The following is a 21,685-nucleotide window of genomic DNA, read 5'->3' on the forward strand; positions in this document are numbered from 1 at the left end:
AAAACGCAATGTCTAGGCAGAGTGCAGCCAAGCGGGATAAAATTCTTTTACACTGTAGAAAATGTATATATTTTGTATGATAATAAATATATAAATAAAATATTATTCTACAGATCTTATTGTTATGACGAAAATGTTAAAAATTGTTTATTTATATTCAAGAGGCATTGAATGATATAATATAAGAAAAAAATCTTTAAAATATTAATTAAAACCATTTTAACATTTTTTGAAAACTTATGAACCTTGAACCTTGTTTTTATATAAAATTAAATCTTTACGACATTTATTTACACGTAAATGTAAGTTTTAAGAAAGACCCTTGTTTTTTTCTGTGCACCGTTTGCTCACATCCGCTCTATAGCTTAGCTGGTCATAAAAATCGGAACGTCGAAAGCAATTTATAACAGCAAAAGGCCCAACAGCAAATATATATAAGTGCATTAAAAAGTGGTCTGAATGTGTGTGTTCTGGTCTCTGTTTCTGCTTCTGTTTCTGTTTCTCATCGGTTTGTATCTGTATCTTCTGGCGTATCCCTATCTCTGAGATGTATTTCATGTATTCGGCGCAGAGTTTTTAATTACAAACTAACGACAGCTGCCGCTGTCTGTCTAAAGCCCATCGCCCATCGCTGACAGCGACAACATTTTGAAAGTTGCGATATTTTCGAAATGCGTCTTCTATTTGGAAATTTGATGAATGTTGTGGGGCTGTCCCGACCGATCTTTCTTTCTAGTTTGGTGACCACCCAAAAAAGGGTAAGGAGCGGAAGGGAAGCAGCGCGTGCTGATGCTGATGCAAAAATAAAGGCGTGCAGGGATCGATCTGGTACATATCTGTATATCTATATCTATATATTCGAAAGCTATATCTATGGCTACCTCGAGGGTGTGGGCTGTTTGGCCCCATCGTCGCTGATGGCGCGTTGATTTCAATTGCTTGGGCATTGAACACTAGAATGGGATTAGATCATTCAATCATTTTTAAAGCCCATTCAATCTAGCCGGAAATTTGTTTAGCTACGTGTGGTGTCTCTTAATTACAGAAAATATGTAAAATATTGTTTAAATTTGGACAAGCTGATGTTTTTAAATTTTTAATTTATTTTAAGAGATTCGTTATAATATTTTCATATCTAATGCAGTCCAAGAGTTCCTTTTCTTTTGTTGTGTTATTTTTTTTAAAGCCATCTAATATCTCTCTCTTTCTCTTCACACTTCCCGTTCAAAACTCTTAAATAAACTCCACAATTTCCTCTGGGAAAAGACTAACAATATACAGAACCCCTGCCGCTGAATGCAATCTCTGTGGCTAAATGTTTATCCAATACAAACAGTTTAGTTTCGCACACACACACCGCGATCCACCGATCACCGATCCCATGTACCGATCCTAACCCACCTCAATGAACCGCTCGAATCGCTCGAAGTTCACTCACCTCTATGGTCCGTTCAAAATATTCAAACGCCAGCGACGTGGTCTTGGCCGCCGCTAAACTATCCACACTCTGGTTGTTGATCTCGTGCAGCTGCTGGCTAACACTGTCCAGACTACGATCGATGTCCTCGAGATCGCCGCGGAACTGCTCAATCTTCTCCTGCCGCTCCAGCGTCGACATCCTGGCACTGCTGTTCGACTCGAAGTGCAGTCGCAGATTCTCGAGCAACTTCAGTATGCGATCGGTGTCGATTTCGCGGGCTCCCGGCGGTTCCAGTACGCGCACCCGATCGATCAGCAGCTCGGATTGTGTGATTAACGATCTAAATTTATCCATGCACTGATCGCGGAATTTCTCGTGCTCTGCAATACTCCGATCAGCGCCAGAAGATGGCTGCTGCTGCTGCTGACGAGCGAAGTACTCGTCGATTTCGCGACGCAGCTGCACCGTGTTCTCCAGAAACTGAAGGATGCTCTCCACCAGCGTGCGATAGTCATACTTGATGCCATCCAACTTGGCCTTCAGCATGCGCAGGTTGTTGATCACCTGCTCGATCTTGGCCAGCGAGGGCTGGTCCTTTGTTTGGATGCTGAGTGTGGTCTGGATGCGCTGCTGGATCTCATCCTGAGCCCTCTCAATGTCCTGGCTGACGTGGGTGAGCTTCTCGCGGGTGCTGACCAGCAGCTGTTTGGCATCCACGCTGGTCGAGGTGAAGACGGGATACAACTGGGTGTCCACCTGTGTGCTCTTGGCCACAGTCTGCAAAAAGGGGGTGTTAATTAAAAGGAGTTTTTAAAGGGATTTTAGTAAGGGATAAGAGTAGAAACTAAATTGAGCAATCAAAGAGTCAATTCGTGTTTTTTAAAAATAAGCAAAACCAAAAGATATACTCCACTTTTAATTAGATTTCTTAGACTACCAAAATTAGGATTTATTCCAGCTAAAACTCCTCAAAGGAGTTCAGAAATAGTCTCTTGAAATAAATCCTATATATTTGCAATTAAGTTCTAATAACTCCAACACTCACCTCCTCGTTGTCGCTCATGACTTTCTCGAGTAGGTATTCCACTTGGCGCTTCTCCTCGATGCTGGTCGTCCAATTCTCCAAACTGCTCGTCACGTCGACCTGCCGCTTACTGAAGCCGTTCAGCGTCTCTTGCACCGCCTGTGCCGAGGATTTGGTCTCGAGATATGGATCCACAATCTGCGCAGCGACGCGTCGTTAAAAATAGCATAGAAAATAGATGATTTTTATTTTTATTTCTATTTGATTTTGGTTTTCGTATTATTTTTCTGTTTTTATTTTGTGTTGTATATTTCTTGTGCCTTGTGTCTTCGTCAAGTGTCGCGAGCAGACGCGTGCAGAGAGGGAATTTTTCCGAGTAAAAAAGCGGCGCGTGGCGCACGCATCTAACTGTGGCCAGGGTCTGCTGCCTTCTGCCATCCCGAGTCCAGGCCAGATCCGACCCAGCTCTCGCGACCAGACCCCGTATAGTACAACCTATCTATAGCCGGCAGCGCAAATTGCTTTCTTTATTTATGGACTCGACTTGACTCGATTCAACACACAACTTGCGGCGGAGCAGCAAAATTTCTAATTTCAAAAAATCGTCTGCTGCTGCTGGGCCGCCGCTTCTTCCCGGTTTTATGTGCACGTATGGGGCAAAATGACGTTGTCGTTTTGAATACATGTTTATGGCTAACCAAATCATATTGTTTATAATTTATGAACCCAGCACGGCGGACTGGCGAAAAGTTGAGGAAGACAGGGAGTTGAAAACAGGAACACTCTAGCCGATATGCTTGAGATTTATCTCTTTGGCTGGGAGGATCCATTAGAAAAAGTCTCAGGTTTAATTAAAAAATTATCTTTTGATCTAAGGAATTTTTTTTTTAAATTATACTGTCTTTAGGGGACATCAGATACAATGATATATTCGATACTATAGCTTTTAGTGTAAGGTAAAACTTTTAAATAATATTTTTACCAAGTTCCTTCTTAAAAAAGAAAAATATATGCCTATGGACCTCTCTCTTTAGATTTTATATATTAATAAAATTTTTTAATAATTTAAAAATTTCCCTAAGTAATTCCCTCAAGTGTAGCCGCTTGAATACCCTTTCCTTGCCCCAACTTTTCGCGATTCTTTGTGCAACGTCAGCAAGCCGCTTCTGGGAGCTGATGGACAGCGTGTGCAAAATGCGCCAGCTGTCAGCAGTTAGTTGGCGAAAGAGCAAAGTTTGCGGGCATAGATGAAGCATAAACAGAGTGCAGCATGCATAACGAACCAGCCCTGACATTAGAGAATTCCGCAAAACTTAGATTAAATAACTTATCCATATGAAAGTAGGAGAAGGAGAAGGAGGAGGAGGTGTAGTTTGAGAGCGGATGTGGAGTGCATTGACTCCCCTTAGCCCTATACCCACTTTTAAGTTGATGAATCTCTGACCGCGTGACTTGAGCTCGCTGTAGGTGGCTGCAATTCCCGTCCAGGTGGCCTGGAGGAACTGCAGCTTGTGCTCATCGGATGGTGTTTGCTGCAGCTGCCGCTCTAGGTTATCCAGCTGGCTGGAGAGCTCGTTGGCCAGCTCGAAGAAATCAATCAGCAGGGAGACACAGTCCACACGCTTCAGCACCAAATCCTTTAGCTCGATCCAGTGTTTGTGCAGTGACTCTGCCTTGGAGTCCACATCGTAGCGCTGCTGGGGACTTAGAGACTCCAGATGGATCTTGATGGACTCCAGTAGCATGTTGATTAGCTCTCCCTTGATCTGGCGATAGATAATTGAGGTTTTAGTTATAAATTTACAATTTAATGGCGAGTTTTTAAGATATTTACGGGGTGGGAACTCGGTGGAAAAGTATAAAACTTAAAAATATGCCGAAAAGCCATTATAAAAATATAGTTTTATGAAAAAATGCCACTTGAAATTAATTAAAAAGGTTACTGCTTTAATAACTTTACACTTTTTCAAGCAGTTTAATGAACATTATTTAAATAATGGAAAAAAATATTTAAAAATTAAAAAAGGCTCTGGTCAAGTGGAAATATTAAAATTGTATCTCTAAGAAGAACTCCAAGACCAACCCACCTCTAGATCCTGCATGAGTTCATGGTGCTGCAGGAGAAACTGCTTGGCTTGGTGGAGATTCCTTCCCATATCCACGTTCTGCTGAAGATGCATCTGACCCGAGGCCCTTAGCCAGGCCAAGAGCTCGTTGTGTTGAGTCAGGAACTCACTCAAGGCCCTCTGCACCTTCTGCTGATCCTCGCTGCTGTGGGCGCAGATACCCTCGATATAGGCTTTGCGGTTTTCCAGCTCATCGAGCACCCTCTTTACGCCATGCGTCTCCGGCTGCGTGCGTCCCACCTCGTCCAGGATGCCATAACCGATGCGGATTGGCTCCTCGGTGAAGTTTCGAACATCACGCTCCACTTTGGAGAACATGGCATAGCTCTCGGGGGAATTGGGCGGCAGTTTCACACTGGCCAGCTCCAGTTCGAGTTTCTCAAGGACACTCAGAGTGTGCTCGGCCTTGGCAAAGAACTCTCGGGATTGGTGCAGCCAGTGTTCCCGTTGATCCACCAGATCCAAGTGCTCGGTGCAGCCACTAAGGACGGCATAGGCCCGAGCACAGGCCTCATCGGAGGTGAAATGACCAGCGGACTGGACCTTCTCCTTGGCTCTGGTTATCTTAAGAGCTCGATCTCGGAGCAACAGAGCCTGTTGCTTCCAATCCCTGTATTTGGCGAGCATTTCATTGGCCGTGTGCTCGCACTCTCCCAGGCTGTACATGGTGTTTAGTTCGATGCGAGCCTTTTGCAGAGCCGCCTCTAGATCCACCAATTCCCGTCCCAGTAGGGCCAAGGCTAGGCACTGCTCCATTTGGGTCTTTCTCGTCTGCCAGGCGAGTTCCAGATCGTTTCTTCGATCGTGCAGGGCCTCCAGCCACTGTTGAACCTGGTGCACAGCCCTCGTGGCATCGCGCTTTATGTGCTCCGGTCTCGTATCAAGTGTCTCCAGCTTCTCCAGTTCCTCCAACTGGGCCAGCAGTTCGTTGCCATCCTTTAGAGCGGCCATCACGCCGGTGAGCATGTCAATTCTCAGTTGCTTGAATCTGTTGAGGAACTCTTGGATACGGGGGACATCTAGGGGCTGCAGGATTTCCTCGCAGGCCAATTCTAGCTGATCCATCTTTCGGAAGCACTGCGTCATCTTGTCATGGAACTGTGTGCAAAGTATAAGAATGTGTTGACGGTCCTGCAGGAGATTTAGAATGTCCTGCCAGATGATGTTTAGGGTATCGGCCATGGCATTGACGAGCTCCGAACTGATTCGCTTGCTGGCCAGCAGTTTGTCTGCCTTCTGCACGAACTCATCCATGGGTCCAGGCAGGCTCTGGAAGGGGATTTACAGGGTATTTAATATACAGTTTTTATATGAGGTTTGACCTCACTCACCTGTAGGTTTCGGAGAGTCTCATCGTGCTCCCTTTGCATACGCAACGATTCGTCTAGATTATCGCCCAAGGCTGTGATCTTTGGCTCCAGTTCTACCACCTTTATGTAGATCTTTTCGGGACTCTGAAATAAGTTAAGGGTATTTAATAAACATATATATAGATGATTTTGGGGTTAGAGTTATGAATGAATGTGGTGTCCTAAGATGGGAAAGAGATTTCAAAGCAAAAGAACTCCCTTCTACATTTTTTTCCAGAGAAACCTTATTAAAAACTAAATCTTTCTATCCCATTACATATTATCCTGTGTTAGCTTAGTCATAGGAATCTTGTTCTCTTTAAAATCCTACATTCCAACACATTATTATAAAATTTCCCAGAGATACCCCTTCCATAAGAATCCTCGCACTAGTTGCTACTATTTTAAGCAGCTATTCTCCCACAAGGGTCTGCGTCATTCCTGCTACCCAATTCCGAACCCAAAAACCATGACAGTCACGTTCCTGTGATCCCAGCAGCTGGATCTCTGGCTGCCTGGCCATTCATGAAACTCGTAGTTGACATCGGGCCAGGAAACGACGATGATCTCGTGCAGGAAAAACTGGGGAAAACCTGCTCCGGCTGCGACAATGCTGCACAGCAGCTTCTAATTTTGGTAGCACCGCCAGAAGCCAGAAGACAGACAAAAGCCAGAAGCCACAATCTTGGCTGGTATCCCAAGTGCAGAAGTGGCACCACAACCTCAGCTCTGTTTGATTGCAATGAAGGTCAGCATTGGCTGTTTATGGTAATGGCATCCGTTAGTTTTTCCTGTTGGGATGAGCATGTGTCGATGGAGTCGAGGGGGAAAAAGTGCCACATGCCACATGAACCGCCACGAAACCATGGAGAGCAGACAGAGCTTGGCTGATGGTTTTGAAACTGCTTCTGGTTGGGTTTTTATTGGGTTTTAGGGAAAGCTGCGTGGGCGTTAATTTCTACAAGTTTTTCTACAACTTTTTTTGGGAGTTACAGTGAAGCTTCAGAGAAAATTTAGTTTAGAAAAGGAAAGAAATTTAATAATAAAAATTTATTTAAATAAATGTTGTTATTAATAAAATATTTACTATATTTTAAATAGATTTGATGACAAGGTAGTTAGAATAGTTTTCCAATTTGCTTTTCTATTAATACTGCAAAGTCAAAATGGTTTTCTTTCAAGGAGTTGACCTGTAGTTTTCCAATTTAGCACCCAAAAGGTTTTCAGTTTATTTTATCTGTGACTGTCATTAATCAATTACTATACAAATTAATAACCCTGCTATTAAATTAAATTGTGTGTGTGCCCCACTAGCTGCGCGATGTAAAGCGATAAAGAAAACCAGTCAAAGTCAGTGACTCAATGCGACGTGAATTGATTTCCAATATATACATGCACACAAATAATTCTCGAAAATCGGAATAAATTTGAAGTGTAACGGACAGGGAGCGAGAGCAAGAGATGGGGGGGATGGATAATCACGTAGTCTAACTGAAATATGAACCATAAATGGCATGACATCACTATAAACAGGCCGACCATAACTAACCATACGTACGACGTATAAAGCATAAAGTAAACCATTATGCATATGGCCGGGCGCCTCGTACTCGACACAGGCCCCCCTGCACATGAAGAAAACTTGAAGTTGAATTTAATATAAATTATTTAGAATAAAGAAGATTTTCTATAATTTGGATAATCGTAGATTCGAAATTTTCAATGTGTTCAACATTTTTTTAATTGAAATATATTGTTTTAAACATTGGTTTTTGCCTAAATTAAGGTTTAACTCAAAGATTGACACTAGCATTTGACTGAGAAAAACGTAAGCAAAGTTTTCTTTTTTTATAGTATATAAAAAAAATATAAAAATGTCTTTAAAAACTTATTTCTTGATAAATTATTATTCAATTTTCTTACAAAAGGTCAGTCTGAATCCACCCAATTTATTATATATTAATAATTCACCATATCATTATCACTAACATTTTGCCCAGTGTACTCTATACGTCACTCATTGCGAAATTGAATCGTATTTCAAGTGGCGCACAGACACGCACCGAGCCGTTAAGATCCGTAATATGCATTTGGACATTTAGAAGCGCGTCTTCTTTGGCCGGCACTTGGGGCAGTCAGTCGCCAGCCGCGCGTTGCCAGTTGCCAAGGCGGAAGTGCTCCACGATCGTGGCCGGGTGGGAGGATTCATTTCGCTATACCATTTCCCTCCATCTATTCCCCACCCATCAAGGCGATGATATAATGCCAAAAGCACCGGCGGCGGTTCAAAAACAATAAGACCCAGAAAGGAATGCCAGGGTTCGGGAATCGAACAATGGAATACCCTTGTCGATCAATTAGGTCATTGACAGGCTGTATAATTATTTGGGTTTTTGATCAAATTTAACAGTTTGATCTATAATCGCATTATACGGAAGGGTGTCAGAGTTAATTAGGTAATCTTTATAAATAATAAAAGTATACTCGTTTTTAATAATGATAATAAAGGGGTATTGTAATATAACGTACAAATTTACAAGTAAATTTAATAACTGGAAAAATTAAATTATATGTACTTGGTACTAGCTCAAAATATGTTAGAAAATCAAGAGATTTATTTTCATAAGACAAGCAGATCCAGATTTATAACAGCAATAAAAATAAAGGCATCATTCGTGATCTCATATCTTACTTATAAATATGCAATTTAAGCTTTGAAAAGTGATTAATAAACTGGTTTAAAATGGTGCTATAAATTTGATTAATAGAAAAGTGAATGTCAAGATATTTATTTGTAAATAGCTTCAAAATAATTTCCAATCATTATTTATATCACAAAATATTCTCAACTAGGGTACAATAAGATCTACCAAAGTTGGCAAAGAACGTTTCAAGGAAAAAAGAATGAGACATGAGACTTGAGAGGGGTCCAAACACAATCGTCCACTTTGAGGCGCTTAGCGTGAAACACGTTTTTGGCTTTTAAATTAATACTTTGTGGCAGCGGATAGAACACGATTTCGATATAAAATTACCTCGATGCTGTTGTGTTGTTTTTGCTGTTATCGTTTTGTGTGAAATCATTGCGCATTTTTATAGAGCGCCGGCCTGTTCTGCTCTTTCATTAAAGCTGCGGCCATTGGCTATGTACCGTATGTACGTGTAATCCCGAATGCCGATCTCTGATTTAATTGGGAATAGCAATTTGCGGAGGCGTTGGCTTGTTTTACCTGATTTATTTTACTTTATCAGAATCCTTTTCAAGGAAATTGTAATGGAAATAATGGAGAAACATTGGGAAGATGTTAGACAAAATAACTTAATAACTTAATAGCATATGGCTATAATGTCTAGGTAGCAAATTTCTGGAAATACTTTATTACACTCGGTTTATTTTCCTGTTCTAATAATATTTATGTTCTTCATTGTAAAGCATTTTTAATTTTTTGTAATGCTTTTCTGCTCACTGATATTTACGATTTCGACAAACGATCAATTAAAATTAATGAACATTTTTCCACCTAACAATTTGGCAACGTTTACATCTTGTCTTTGAGAACGCCATATTTCGAAACATTTTTCTTATTTATCTGGTAAAGAAACACATGATTCACAATTTACACTAATGAATGAATATTCTCTTTCATTATGATTTTATTTATTTCACACATTTTCAAACATTTTAAATTGTGAATATATTTTTTTTCCTAAAGTTCACTAACCAGCCTTAACCTAAACAAAAAGACAAAGTACAGAAATACCACACATTCGCCCATTAATATGCAATTTTGCCACATTTCCATATCACATGTTTTGTTGGCCTTTTTGCGACAATTTCATTTTGTGGCTGTGCGACTGCTCTAATAAAGGTAAGCTAATTGAATACAAATTGAAAATGGCTCATTATAGCGACATAAATCAAACGGGAATGTGTGTGTGTTGCTCCTGATCAAACATAAGCCCGAATGTTGTATTTGAGGGTCATAAAAAGTTTGTACAAACACAGACCAATAAAAAAAACCACATTAACATACGTTGATGTGTGTGTGCGACTTGATAGAGAGCAAACAGCATTAATGTATTGTACAAATAGGCATATGCAAATGTATTTACTTTACCTATACACTAAGAAAAATTAGGACACCTGTAGAAAGGTAAAAACCAAATTAAAAACTTATATATTTCATTTCATTTCTAATTTATTGCTTTATTATTTAATATGAAAAGGAATCATATTTAAAAGAGTTATGGAATTATAGCCATAATTTGTTTTAAACTAGTTGGGAATTATAAGATAAATATGTGCAACATTCCTATGAATTAAATGTAATATTTAAGGTTTTTGGTTTGCATAAAAAAGTTGAATATTAAATTTCTACACTTCAATTTAGGTTCAATATATGTTTTTTTGCTTTAATTAAATAATATATTTAATAATTTCTTTTAAATTTATTTCTAAATTTTTGTGCAATTCTTATTCAAAGTGTAACCATATTGTTTCGGCGTTTGTTGTCATCACGCTCTGACGCTTTGGCTCTGTTCCTCCATTAAACTTAACTTGATTTTGTCATAAAACAAAGAACAGCAAAAACGTATTGCCCGCGTGTGTATTCCGCCGCTATTTTGTTATTGTTAATTTAGCAGAGGTTTCGCCTCGATCATCATCATCATCAGCGAGTAGTGATGTCAGACTTTTGGGGGTTCTATAAATACTACCTCCGAAAACATAACATACATAGAACAATTTCTGTTGAGGCTTTCTGTTTTGTGGGTCGCACTTTCCCAGGCCAATGTAAATTATGAGTACACGTATTGGGCAATCTCCCCATCGCTGCCGCCGTCGCCATCATCGAATGCAATTTAAATTTCAATTTAATTCGCAAGCCAACTAAAAGATAATTTCTATAATTGTTTCTACAAATTGTTGGCCACGACTCGCGGCAGCCTCCCATCTGCAACATCTGCAACATCGCCGGCAGCAGCAGCAGCAGCAGGAGTCTTTGCCGCCTGCAAAGCGCGACTTTCATTGAACGTTTATCGGCGACTATCAGTTGCCATGTAAACATGCAATATATTTCGCGTCTCTAACTCGAAAACCGCCGAGCCGTCGCTTCCACTCCGGTAATTACAGCAGCTGGATCCTCCAGCGACCACAGTGGTCTCCCGGAAAGCAGAGATTACAGCTATTACTACAGGAACGACATTGCTAAATTAGAGCGGTGTGGTTTTTAATTGAGTGGACACAAGAATTCTGCTTTAACATGGCGCTTAAAAGCGATAATAGGATAATGGATAGCTTAAATCAGATCACAGGAAGGATTAATGTATAGCATTTAAATCTTTTGTTTTTGTATGTTTCTAAGTACAAAGTCATGAAGTCAGAAAACCGAATAAATATAAATATTTTGTTGTTCTTCAGGTATATATTTCCTCCAAGATTAATCTAAATTATTTACCTCTTCTTTTGCTAGTGATCACTGTACTCGTTCTCTATCTTTAAGCCAGGCTTTCGGCTCTGGCAAAATTTATGCCCAACTGGTCTTCGTTTTCCCCCCCTCCTACCATTTTTCTTCCATATTTCTAGCCATTTTTCCTAGACCGCTTTCCTCGCTTATCAATCAGTGCGTGCCAAACTGTTTTGTCAGTTGCGCTAAGTAGCAGCTGCATTAAATCCACCGATAGACAGCAGCAGTTCCCAAGCCGGCTTTTGGATGAGCTGGAACCCAGTGCCCAGAGCCATAGAGCCATCTTCCCATCTGAATCTCAAACCAAAACGCAGGGAGATCCCATGGAAGAGACAGGCAAAACTGCGTCTGCGCCTAGAATACATTATTTTCAGCGCTCGCAAAATCTTGACGACACTCACCGCCAGCTCGCGGTGTGGATACTGTCAGTTAGGGCTGGAATTTTTCAATTACTGATAAGATTTACGGCCCATTCGCCGTGACACGCCATCCAGACGGATGGTCAAAGAAGTGGCAAAGAAATCACTGCCTGAAATTATTTGCGTAAAACAGCGGGGCGTCAATTTTACTCTTACTACTAGGTTTATGTGTTTTTTGTAATGTTTAAATTGAGGTATTTAAAAGAAAATAGTGTAATCAAACCCGAAAGTGAAGAAATTATACTAATTGGGATGTAAAAAGTATAATAATTTAGACGTTATTTATACTGTAAGAGGAGGTGTATCTTTTATGCTCTTGACTAAATTTCTATAGAATTTATTTGTTTTATATTTATAAATTTTAATTAATATAACAATCCAAAGACTGTGATATCTTTCGGTATTTTATTGTAGTCACTATAATTTACCCTAGTTAATTATTGTTTGTCAACATTTCGTTTTAAAATTTCAACCCAGAAAATGACAGCCACGCCCTTGTCATTTGTTTTGGACCACAAAACCATAAATCACTGTGACAAATCACTATCACGCAGGCCAGTCACTGTCACCAGTCACAGTCTCACCATCTCACCATCAACATCATCTCCATCATAGGTTTTGAGTACGAGTCCCAGTTCCATCGCCAAAGCGATCCCGAGAGTCTCTTTGGAGAGCGGGCGGAATGCGCAAGCTTTTCATGCGTAAATTTATGTGCCTGCCAAGCGTCGTAAACATTTCTTTCGTTCAGACTTCAGGCTTTGGCGCTGCTTTCTATCGCCCGTCTCTTTCGCTGCGCCTATGTCCGTCTCTTACGGCCTTCATCTGGCCCTCTCTTTCGCTGCCAAACTGTGCGCAGCTGCAGAGCGTTTCACCCACGCCAGGCCCAAGGCAATGGCATATATTTCACACACACTCTAGGGTACACAGAGCGAAATATTGCCACTATTTTAATGTACTTTATATTATAATAAAGGAAGTAGATATGATATTCTTAAAATTTAAGATCAATTTTAAGTTTTTATGACCAAATTGGGCATTAAATTTGAAGCTAGGAGCCCAATAATTTCTAATAAGAATTAGTAAACAAAGTAAAACCAAGTCAATATGGATTAGGACGTGTATGTTTTCAGCTTTTTTAATCCTTAGTGCAGAATTTTGGTATTATAAGATATGTAAGTTTTGTGTTTGTGCCCTCAAGGTCTCACTTTTCCCCAAAAAAAACTATATTTTTGTAACGAAAACTAATATTAATAGAGGTAATTCATTTTAAAATCTTCATTAAATAATAATTAATAATAATAAACTTGATTTAAAATATATGTTGCTGCGTGTACAGAGCCGTCCAATAAGTACATGCTCATATGTCTGGGCAATTTATGAGTGAAAAGCTGCGACTTTTACAAATGAAAACGCCATAAATTCAATTAGAGTTTTCTGCCTTTCCTTTGGCGCCTCTACTGCGGCTCCTCTGCAAATCAGAGCAGATCGTGCCAAGAGCCTGATTCCAATTCAAGATCCAAGATTCGAGATCCAAGATCTGAGATCCGAAGCAGGTCGCTAGTTGCGCCCCAATTGCTCCATTATAACATGGTCCAGCCCCTTCGCCTTCGCCTAGGAAATCTCCAAATTAGTTTCGCGCATTAGACTCAATTAAACGAGATCTCCACATTCGCGGCACGCTTCATGGGAAATCTATTTATTTAGAGAGAGAGTCTAGCTAAACAAATATGTAAATCTTTTGGCTGTGCGTGTGCCTTTGAAGTTTCTTCTTCTCGTGCTGGCTTTGGTTTATTTTGGCCTTCCTTTGGCGCTGGCCTTTTAATTGCCTTGAAGTTAATTTTTCATTTCCAGAAGAACATAAAACGAAACGTTTTGTAACCGGGCAGAAACATTTTCCCTTGTCCCCCCATCCTTACATTCCCACATTTCAAACACTTGTAAATATTTTCGTGTTGCATCAACAAACATTGTAATCGAAATTTTTGCGTCAGAGCCAGAGCAAAATCTTCCATTAAGATTAATGCCCGCCCTGGCCGGGCCCACATTGGATAATTATCTATGGGGCAGGGCAAATACTAAAGACTTGATACTTGAAGGGATATGTAAATCATGTCAGATGGGGGAATTCCAAGGCAGATGATGGTGATGAGATGGGTTGCCCAAAGAGAGATTTAGAGTTCCAATTAAATGCTTCGATGACGGATACAATGTATTTTGGAATTTATTTTCCTTTCTACGAAAATATCGTAAAAAGCTCTTTGAACTACAATAAATGTCACAACCGAAGTGAAAACTTTTCAGTTATTTTCTGTTTATATTTTCCCTTACCACTTAACATTCAAAATCTTAATATCTCAACTTTGTATGTTGTCAGTTGGAGTTTTTGAGTAGTCGGAAAGGAAAAACTAACTAAAAGGAATTGTTGCTTATTTCGTGGAAATAAACGCAAAAGGAAGGAAACTTTTTTGGCATATTTGCATTGTCTGCAAACTTATGGTTGCTTCTTTTTAGTCCTATACACCACCATAAATTTCAACAGAACTTCCGTTAAATACCTCTAGCCTCCCACCACCACCCCACGTGGAATTTATAACAATAACAGAGCTGAGCTCATCGAACATTTTTTAGCTCATACACTGTTTCTTTTTCTTTGGTTTTTTTTTTTGTTCTCTGTTTTTGTTATACATCTGTTTGCTTTCATTGTGGAATATATATTGTGTATTTATTTTTACTCTTTTGTTGATCTTTTTTCAGCCTTTTTTTTTTTTTGGCTCTGGCCCGTAGCTAATTTGTTTACCTGAGAGAGAGGGAGACGTGAGAGAGTGTACGCGCTCTTGTTTATTTTCAACAGCATTTTTTGGGACCCGAAAATAATAAGAAAAAACATCAGGTAAGCCAATTTTTTGTGGCTAAAATCAATTTTGTAGCCAAGCAGCTGACAAAAATTCATAGAAACCAATAGGAAATTTTTTAAATTTTATTATTATTTTGGTATTGAATTACTTAATCATTTTTGTGTAGTTAAATAGTTCAACCTCTTCCCTAAACCTTTATTTATATTCTTTATAAAGACGAAGTTCATTACATTTAGTGTAAAATCTCTTCGATTTTTGTTAAACATAATTTTAATCGACATCAAAAACCAGAACAGAGTTCTACATTTACTCGAGATGGCTGGTTTTTCGTTTCCCAGAAATATGTTAAAAACAAAACGTGTTGAAAGGCTCGCCAAAAAGTGTTTTTGCATAATATGCAAACGCACGGGAAACACAGAAGTCTGGGGAGAAATGAATTGTAAATCAAATCAAATGTTTAACACATGGAAAGCACTCGTTCGTGGTAAATGAAACAAAAATTATAATTCTGGCTGTGGCAGAGGCGAACGTACAAAAAAAAAAAAATTGGCACACCGAAATTTGCTCAATGAACAGAAAATAAAAACAACAACAAATAACCCCTATGGGCTGCCCATAATTATTGAGCGTTCACTGGCTTTGTTTTTGTTGCTTTTGTTTGAGGGCATGAAACTTGTAGCGCTTCATCTCCTCAAGTTCAAGTCGCAGCTTCAAGTTCGCGCTTGATTTATGGGGCAAATTGGCGGGTAAGATCTGCCCCAGACAGAGCCCCAAATAAAGTTTCTCTCTTTTTGGTTGAGAAACCCATTCAGGCCCCAGACAGGTAGCAGCTGCTCCTAATTGTCGAAAGTATCTCTCTTCTGACTGGGAGAAGATACATTTCTTTTTGTCACGTTTAGTCGCTTGTATATAAGTATCTCTTTGGTTCTGATGTCAGACGGACAGTCAACCTTGAACCTTTTTTTTGTTTCTTTGGGTTCTGGTGGCGTATGTTTTTGTGCCCGGTCTGCTTTTCAAATATTTATAACCGCTATCCACAAACTTTTGCTTTCGTTATTTTCGTATTGCTAATTGGCGCGGAAATCGTTTGCGAGAAGCCGGTTTAAACAATCGAAAATTGTGTAAACCAGTTTTGGGCATTAGAAGCCCATGAATTTTTCAGTGCTAAAGTCACATTGAGGTTTGCCTTATACCTCGAGGGTGGCCCGACATTCTGCCGCATAATTTGATTGAGTAAACTGTGCTGGTGGCAATGACTTTTGCTTAATTATAGGAATATTTCAATTAAATGTTTTTTAATGTGGGAATTTAGGGTTTTTATAGAGAGAATTCTTTTTGGAGCTGGCTTGGAGGCTGGAAAATTATGGTGGTAGTGTGAGTAATTGAATGTTTTGATGATAAGATAAATAATTGATAGATAGTTCGATACGAACTTTGCTGGTTTTTATGTTGCGTAACTTTATTTGATTTAGGTTGTGATTTTTCCTAATTTTTAATGGAACAATTGTGAAAGCTAGACAAGTGATTGATGGAAATATTTCATAAGATGTAATTGTTTTATGTATTCTCTCTACACCTTCCATAAAAGGTTACATCATTATTTATTAAGGTTAGGATTATGTTGTCATTCAAATGATTATCTCACTTGAGTTTTAGAAAGGTCAAGGTGGTCTTGAGATGTTATCTTCAACGAACATTTTAAAAGTGTTTTTTAGAAGTGTTACAGTTTAACTCGCAAAACTCTTTTCAAGTGTATTATTTATCCAAGATCTCCCAAGACATAGGTCAAAAATCCTTTGGGATCGCTTTTCGCATAAATTTCTTGGTACTCCAGGAGCTTTCTCCTCGCACTTCTGGTTTATCTAGATGTACATATGTATCTAAGATGCTGGCTTTCCCATTGCAATTTTGGTATATTTTCTTTTAGTTGGGAATATTACTATTCCCTCAAGATATTCAAACTATAATCTAAGGAAATCAAATGTGTTTCTGCCAATTCATGATTTATCCTAAAATCTCCTCCCTAAGTTAGGTCCCAAATCATTTTTCCCCCAAGTCCACCCAGATCGCTATTCGCATAAATTTCCTTGTACTTCAAGAGCTTTCTCCGAACACTTCTTTCGTATCTAGATGAATGTATCTTCATGTTTGTTTCCCATTTCTTGTACGTTTTTTTATGTGTTTTGTTTTTAGTTGTTTTTTGTTTGTAGTTTTTGTGTATTTCTTTTTTTTTTTACAACTCACTTGTAGGAGCGCTATCACCAGCTGTACGGGTCCGCAGCGGACGACAACAGTGCCGATGGTGGTGGCTCTGAGGGAACCTGTGGTGCTGCTAGAGGTGGCGTGGTGGCTCGTGGACATGCCCGTGGACATGGCCTGGCTTGGAGTCGGCGACGATGATGACATTGTTGCTGAATAATTGAAGGCGTCTAGCTGGGACTGCTGTGACTGCTGCGATTGCTGTGACTGGAGCTGGCGGGGATGCGGATGGGGGTTCGAGGAGGAAGCGGCCGAGTACAGCGAAGACATCGATGAGTCTAGGGCTTGGCGGCGTTCCATGGTTCGTTTTACTTTTCTTCTTTCCTTCTCAACTCTCTGACTCTGACTTGGACTCTTTTGAGGATTGCTGAGGAGTGCTGAGTGGTTGGTTTGGTTGTCGGCTTAGCGGCTACGTGTAGTTTTGTGTGTTTCGCGGGGGCGTCTTTTATAATCTCTGTCGTTTTGTTTTCTCTCGTTGATGTTACCTATGCCGGGTTATTTCGCGTGTTGTGCATTTTGAACTCTGCTCGGGGGAAGAAGATGACTTTTAGACTTTACAATCGAGTCACTCGCGTTCGGCTTAATTTATTGGGTTAGTTATAGTTATAGTCGCTATATCTATAGCCAGAGAGCTATATGGAGGATTTGCTTCGTTTCGATTTCGGATCGTTGCGAACGCTATCAACGCCGGCGATCGTCTGAGAACCTCTGCGAATCGGTTGATTTTCGAAACGGACAATTCTCGACTATGACTTCATACTCGCGCTCTCTCTGTCTCTCTAGTGCTAGTGCCTTGTTTATTATTGTTTCTATATATATAGGTATATATACACGGTCAGAAAATGAAGGGATTTATGCTATTTGAAAGGGTTTTCTATTATTTTTAAGGTATTTATGCCTTTAATTTGGATTCATAAATGGCTTTTTGGGGGCTTAATAAACCAGAAAATTTCTGAAGCAACCTAGCATATTCAATACACATTTGCCATCTAATTTTTATTTCTGTGTAACTAACTAGTATGCCGAGAGCATCGCTTTGTGTGTACTTTTTTTTTTTTGCATATTGAGCCTGAGAAAATTGCCTTTGATGCGTGTGCTAGTCTCGTTGCCAGCCTCCTCTCCTCTCATGACAATGCTTCTCGATTCGCGTTTATTTTTAAACAACAAACTATTGAGTAATTTTTCGCGGCGATTTCTGCCACGAAGCTAAACTGTTGTTCTAGCCCAGATACAGAGATGCAAAAAGAGATTGGCGGCTACAGATAAAGCGCACGGATGTGCGTCAGCTTTAGTGAAACAACCAATGTATCCACCAGATATTCGGACATGTGCCAATTGCATATTGGCAGGAGTCGTCAGTCAGTCGTCATCGTTTGGGGATCCATGAATATATGCTTATTTGGATATTTTTGAATATATTACGCATACGCCGCGTATGCTGGTGTGCAACCAGCTGCTGCCTCTATTAGGTAATTTTTTTGGTGTTTCTCTCAAAATTTTAATAGTCGCCGCCGTTTGCTGCCTTCGCTGGCGGCGTAATGTAAACTATTTTAATTGTACTTTTCGCTGGCTAAAAATAAAACGGCGCACAACAACCGAAAAAAAATTTGGAAAGAAGAAGTCCGTCGTTCCCTATAAAAGTTTACAGTAACGAAAATTGAGGAAATGCTTGGGAGACCGGACCCCCATATGTTGTTGTCCAAAAAGAAAAACTATATTGTTGATTGAGATTTCTGGGGCGTGGTGGTAAAGTAAAGAACCTATGTATATTGTATTTAAAGTCAAAAAAAGAAAAACTACACATGACTCAATCTTTTTAGCGCAAGCAGCCAGCTTTCAATGCATCAAGTCATTGAATATTTTTCGAAAAAAATATTTCTCTGGCCGCATTTTGTGGCAAAAATTTCTATTTGTTAAACATTTTATTTTGTTTTCTGCTCGTTGAGGGTCGTCGTCGTCACAAAAACTGTGCGAGGGGCAACAACAATAAATTTTAGCACACTTTTGTTGATTTCAGACGCCAACAATATTTTTTTGAATGCCAAAAATGTTCTCGGTAAATTATTGCTGATTAAAATATGTTTTTCCTCTTTTTTTTATGTTTGGAAGTGGCGAATTTATTGCCGTCATCCTCTTCCAACCCCTAACTTAATTTACATAGATATGTTTTTATTCGCACATTATTCGAGCGGAGGAGATGTGAATGAGTGAGTGAGTGGTTAAGGCAAAACGCGCGCGCGCCGCTTTTTCCACACAAAAAACAGCCGAACAACCGAACGCCGCGAACTTCGAACAAGACTGACCAAAGTTCCGAAGACTGAAGACTGCAGATCCCACAAAACTGAGAAGAATCTATGGGCCAGCAGAAGATCGGCAGCGAAGAGAGCGCGCCCAGCTGAATATTAACCGATTCGCTCAGTTTATATGTCAGTTTTTTTTTCTCTCTCCTCCGATCTCTTGGCTCTCGCTGAGCTCAGTTTTGGGAAAAAGCCGGCTTGGTCTTTGGGAGAAGAGAGGTCTGGAGCTGGTGGATAGGGAGAAGTGTAGGGGGCGGCGGGTGAGACATAAATAAACAAGTGCTCTTGGCATTCGCGGCGTCGTTAATTCATGATTTCAATTTTTAATGCCCTGCGCCCGGCTTTTCAGCAATTACAATACCAACAAAAGGTATGAGGCGATATGAAGAGTGATATCCTAAAAAATAGGAAGAGAATAGCTAATACCCTGTATAAGTTGAGTTGCTTCTCCAGGGAACATGATTGGAAAGCTTATAGTAGTTTATTATTTATAATATATAATTAAGAGCTACTTTTTATGGGGTCATTCTAAAGGTACACTTGCCCTTTATCCCAAAATATATTTATCCGATAGAAGACAGAATATAATATTAATTTTAATAATTTTAGAAAATGTTATATGTTGCTTACATATTAGAAAAAAATAACCATAAGTCATTTTTGGTTACCGATAGGAGCCCGACATCCAAAATCTTAACTTAGATACTCAGTTTTTGTCCCTGACAATGTTGTAAGTTTTCTATCTCTAGGGGCCTGCTTTTTCTGGGGAAAAAGTCTTAAAGTCCCTTTCTGTTGCGACCAATCTTGCGCTAGATATAACAAAAAGATTTGAGAGAACCACCAAGTGCCCATCCCTGCTCCAAATAGTAAAATATTGAATATATCAAGCCACATTTCTCATTCATTTTAAATTGAAATAGATTATATATCACCCCTTTTAAAATACTTATATATTTAAACAAAGAACTGTAGATCACTTGTGAAACTTGCTGTCCAATATCCCCTCTTCAACCCAGGGTATCTTAAACCACAATGTGCTCAAGTGCAGCGTTGGTACTTTAATAACAGAGTGAAGAGAGGACGAGCAACAAAATAACAACACCAGAAAGAACAGCGAAAAAAAAAGTATCCAGACTGTATCGTGTCTTAATAGATGCCTGCAGTCGGCGGCAGTGGGGAAACTGACCGCCCTCATTTAAGTTCCCTTTCCCGCCCCGAAAAAATTCCCTCCCCGGTAAAGCCCCTTTCAGCGATATATTTTCCACCCAAAATGCGTGTCTTGAATCTTGACTTTTGCTTTGATTCAAGACTTTCGATTCGTGCAATATCCATCGCTTGTTGCATGCAACAGACGGAGCTACGGCAACAGCAGATGCAGCAGCAATCAATACCCAATTGTGTGTGTTATTATTTTCCGCTATCAACGGCGATTCTGACTTATCGAATTATACTTTCAGCGCCATTAAGTCACGAAATCTGTTCAAATGGCACGAAAAGAATCTTTCAAAGAGAGAGATATTCTTGGTCTCTCCAAATGATCATCACCGCACTCGGAACGTTTTATTTATTTGTTTTTAATTGAGATTAATGACCCACTTGAGGGAACTCAAGTCCCAGTCCCCTTAACCCGATTCAACCCCTTACAACACCCACTGTCAGTTTACATTTTTAGATAATTGAAATCACTTGAGGACCGCTTGTTAAATGCTTAGGGAGAGGGCCACCCACAGGGGTACATTTTAAATTAATATCAGCCTTTTTAAAACATTTGTAAAATGAAATTTGTTAATGGAAATGTTGATGCCTAAAATTATGCAATGACTTTGGCAGGTATTACTGTACCAAGTCATGTAAAATTATGTAAATAAAATATATACTTACTCTTTGGATAAATCAAGAATTAGTATCAAAATATCAAAATTCAGCTGAAAAGTGTCAAAAGTTATTCACAAACTTATATAAAATGATTAGCTTTATTTTTTGGGGGTAAAAAACATTCTCCAATTAATTAATTGCACTCTATATTGTGACTGTGTGTGGAAAGAAAATAGTTATAAATAAATGTATAAAAATACAAATTAATGGCAATAAATTTCGACTGGCTGTGGCGGAATTTAAATTCTTAAAATTAAATATTAAATATTAAGCATTTTGGGTTGGAATTCTCTAATTTTTCGAGCCTTAAACTAAATTTCAACTAGACAAATAAATAGATTTAAAAGCTAGATGGTAAAGCAATTTTAAAAAGTAATAAAATAAATATAGATTTAATATTATGCATAGTTTTCAGATAATTTTCATAACAAAATCAAATTTAATATTTTTCTCAACAAAAGTTCAAACTGAAATAATAAATTTGTCATAGAACAGAGAAAAATCATGCAAAGGAAAATAGCAAACAAAACAAAAGCGAAGAAAAGAAAAACTTTTAGCTCATGGGCTAAAATAGGTTTTGTTTTTGGGGGGTGGAA

The 21,685-nt window shown here is 39.2% G+C and overlaps 1 protein-coding gene across 5 annotated transcripts in view; it reads right to left on the reverse strand.

Moving 5' to 3' along the window:
* Window positions 1-19,202, reverse strand: part of LOC108075035 (titin) — a 124,691-nt gene extending 105,489 nt beyond the window's left edge. For all 5 annotated transcript variants that reach the window (XM_070286110.1, XM_070286114.1, XM_070286113.1 and 2 more), the window contains exons 1-7: window positions 19,097-19,202; window positions 16,903-17,440; window positions 5,902-6,024; window positions 4,532-5,839; window positions 3,866-4,210; window positions 2,466-2,642; window positions 1,439-2,197 (exon numbers count right to left, since the gene is read on the reverse strand). In XM_070286110.1, the coding sequence (XP_070142211.1) occupies window positions 1,439-2,197; window positions 2,466-2,642; window positions 3,866-4,210; window positions 4,532-5,839; window positions 5,902-6,024; window positions 16,903-17,217 (3,027 nt within the window). In that variant the 5' untranslated portion in view covers window positions 17,218-17,440; window positions 19,097-19,202. The remainder of the gene's footprint in view (window positions 1-1,438; window positions 2,198-2,465; window positions 2,643-3,865; window positions 4,211-4,531; window positions 5,840-5,901; window positions 6,025-16,902; window positions 17,441-19,096) is intronic.
* Between the last annotated feature and the right edge of the window lie 2,483 nt (window positions 19,203-21,685).

Source organism: Drosophila kikkawai, chromosome 3L (genome assembly GCF_030179895.1).
Source record: "Drosophila kikkawai strain 14028-0561.14 chromosome 3L, DkikHiC1v2, whole genome shotgun sequence".
In the NCBI taxonomy this organism is placed as follows: Eukaryota; Metazoa; Arthropoda; class Insecta; order Diptera; family Drosophilidae; genus Drosophila; species Drosophila kikkawai.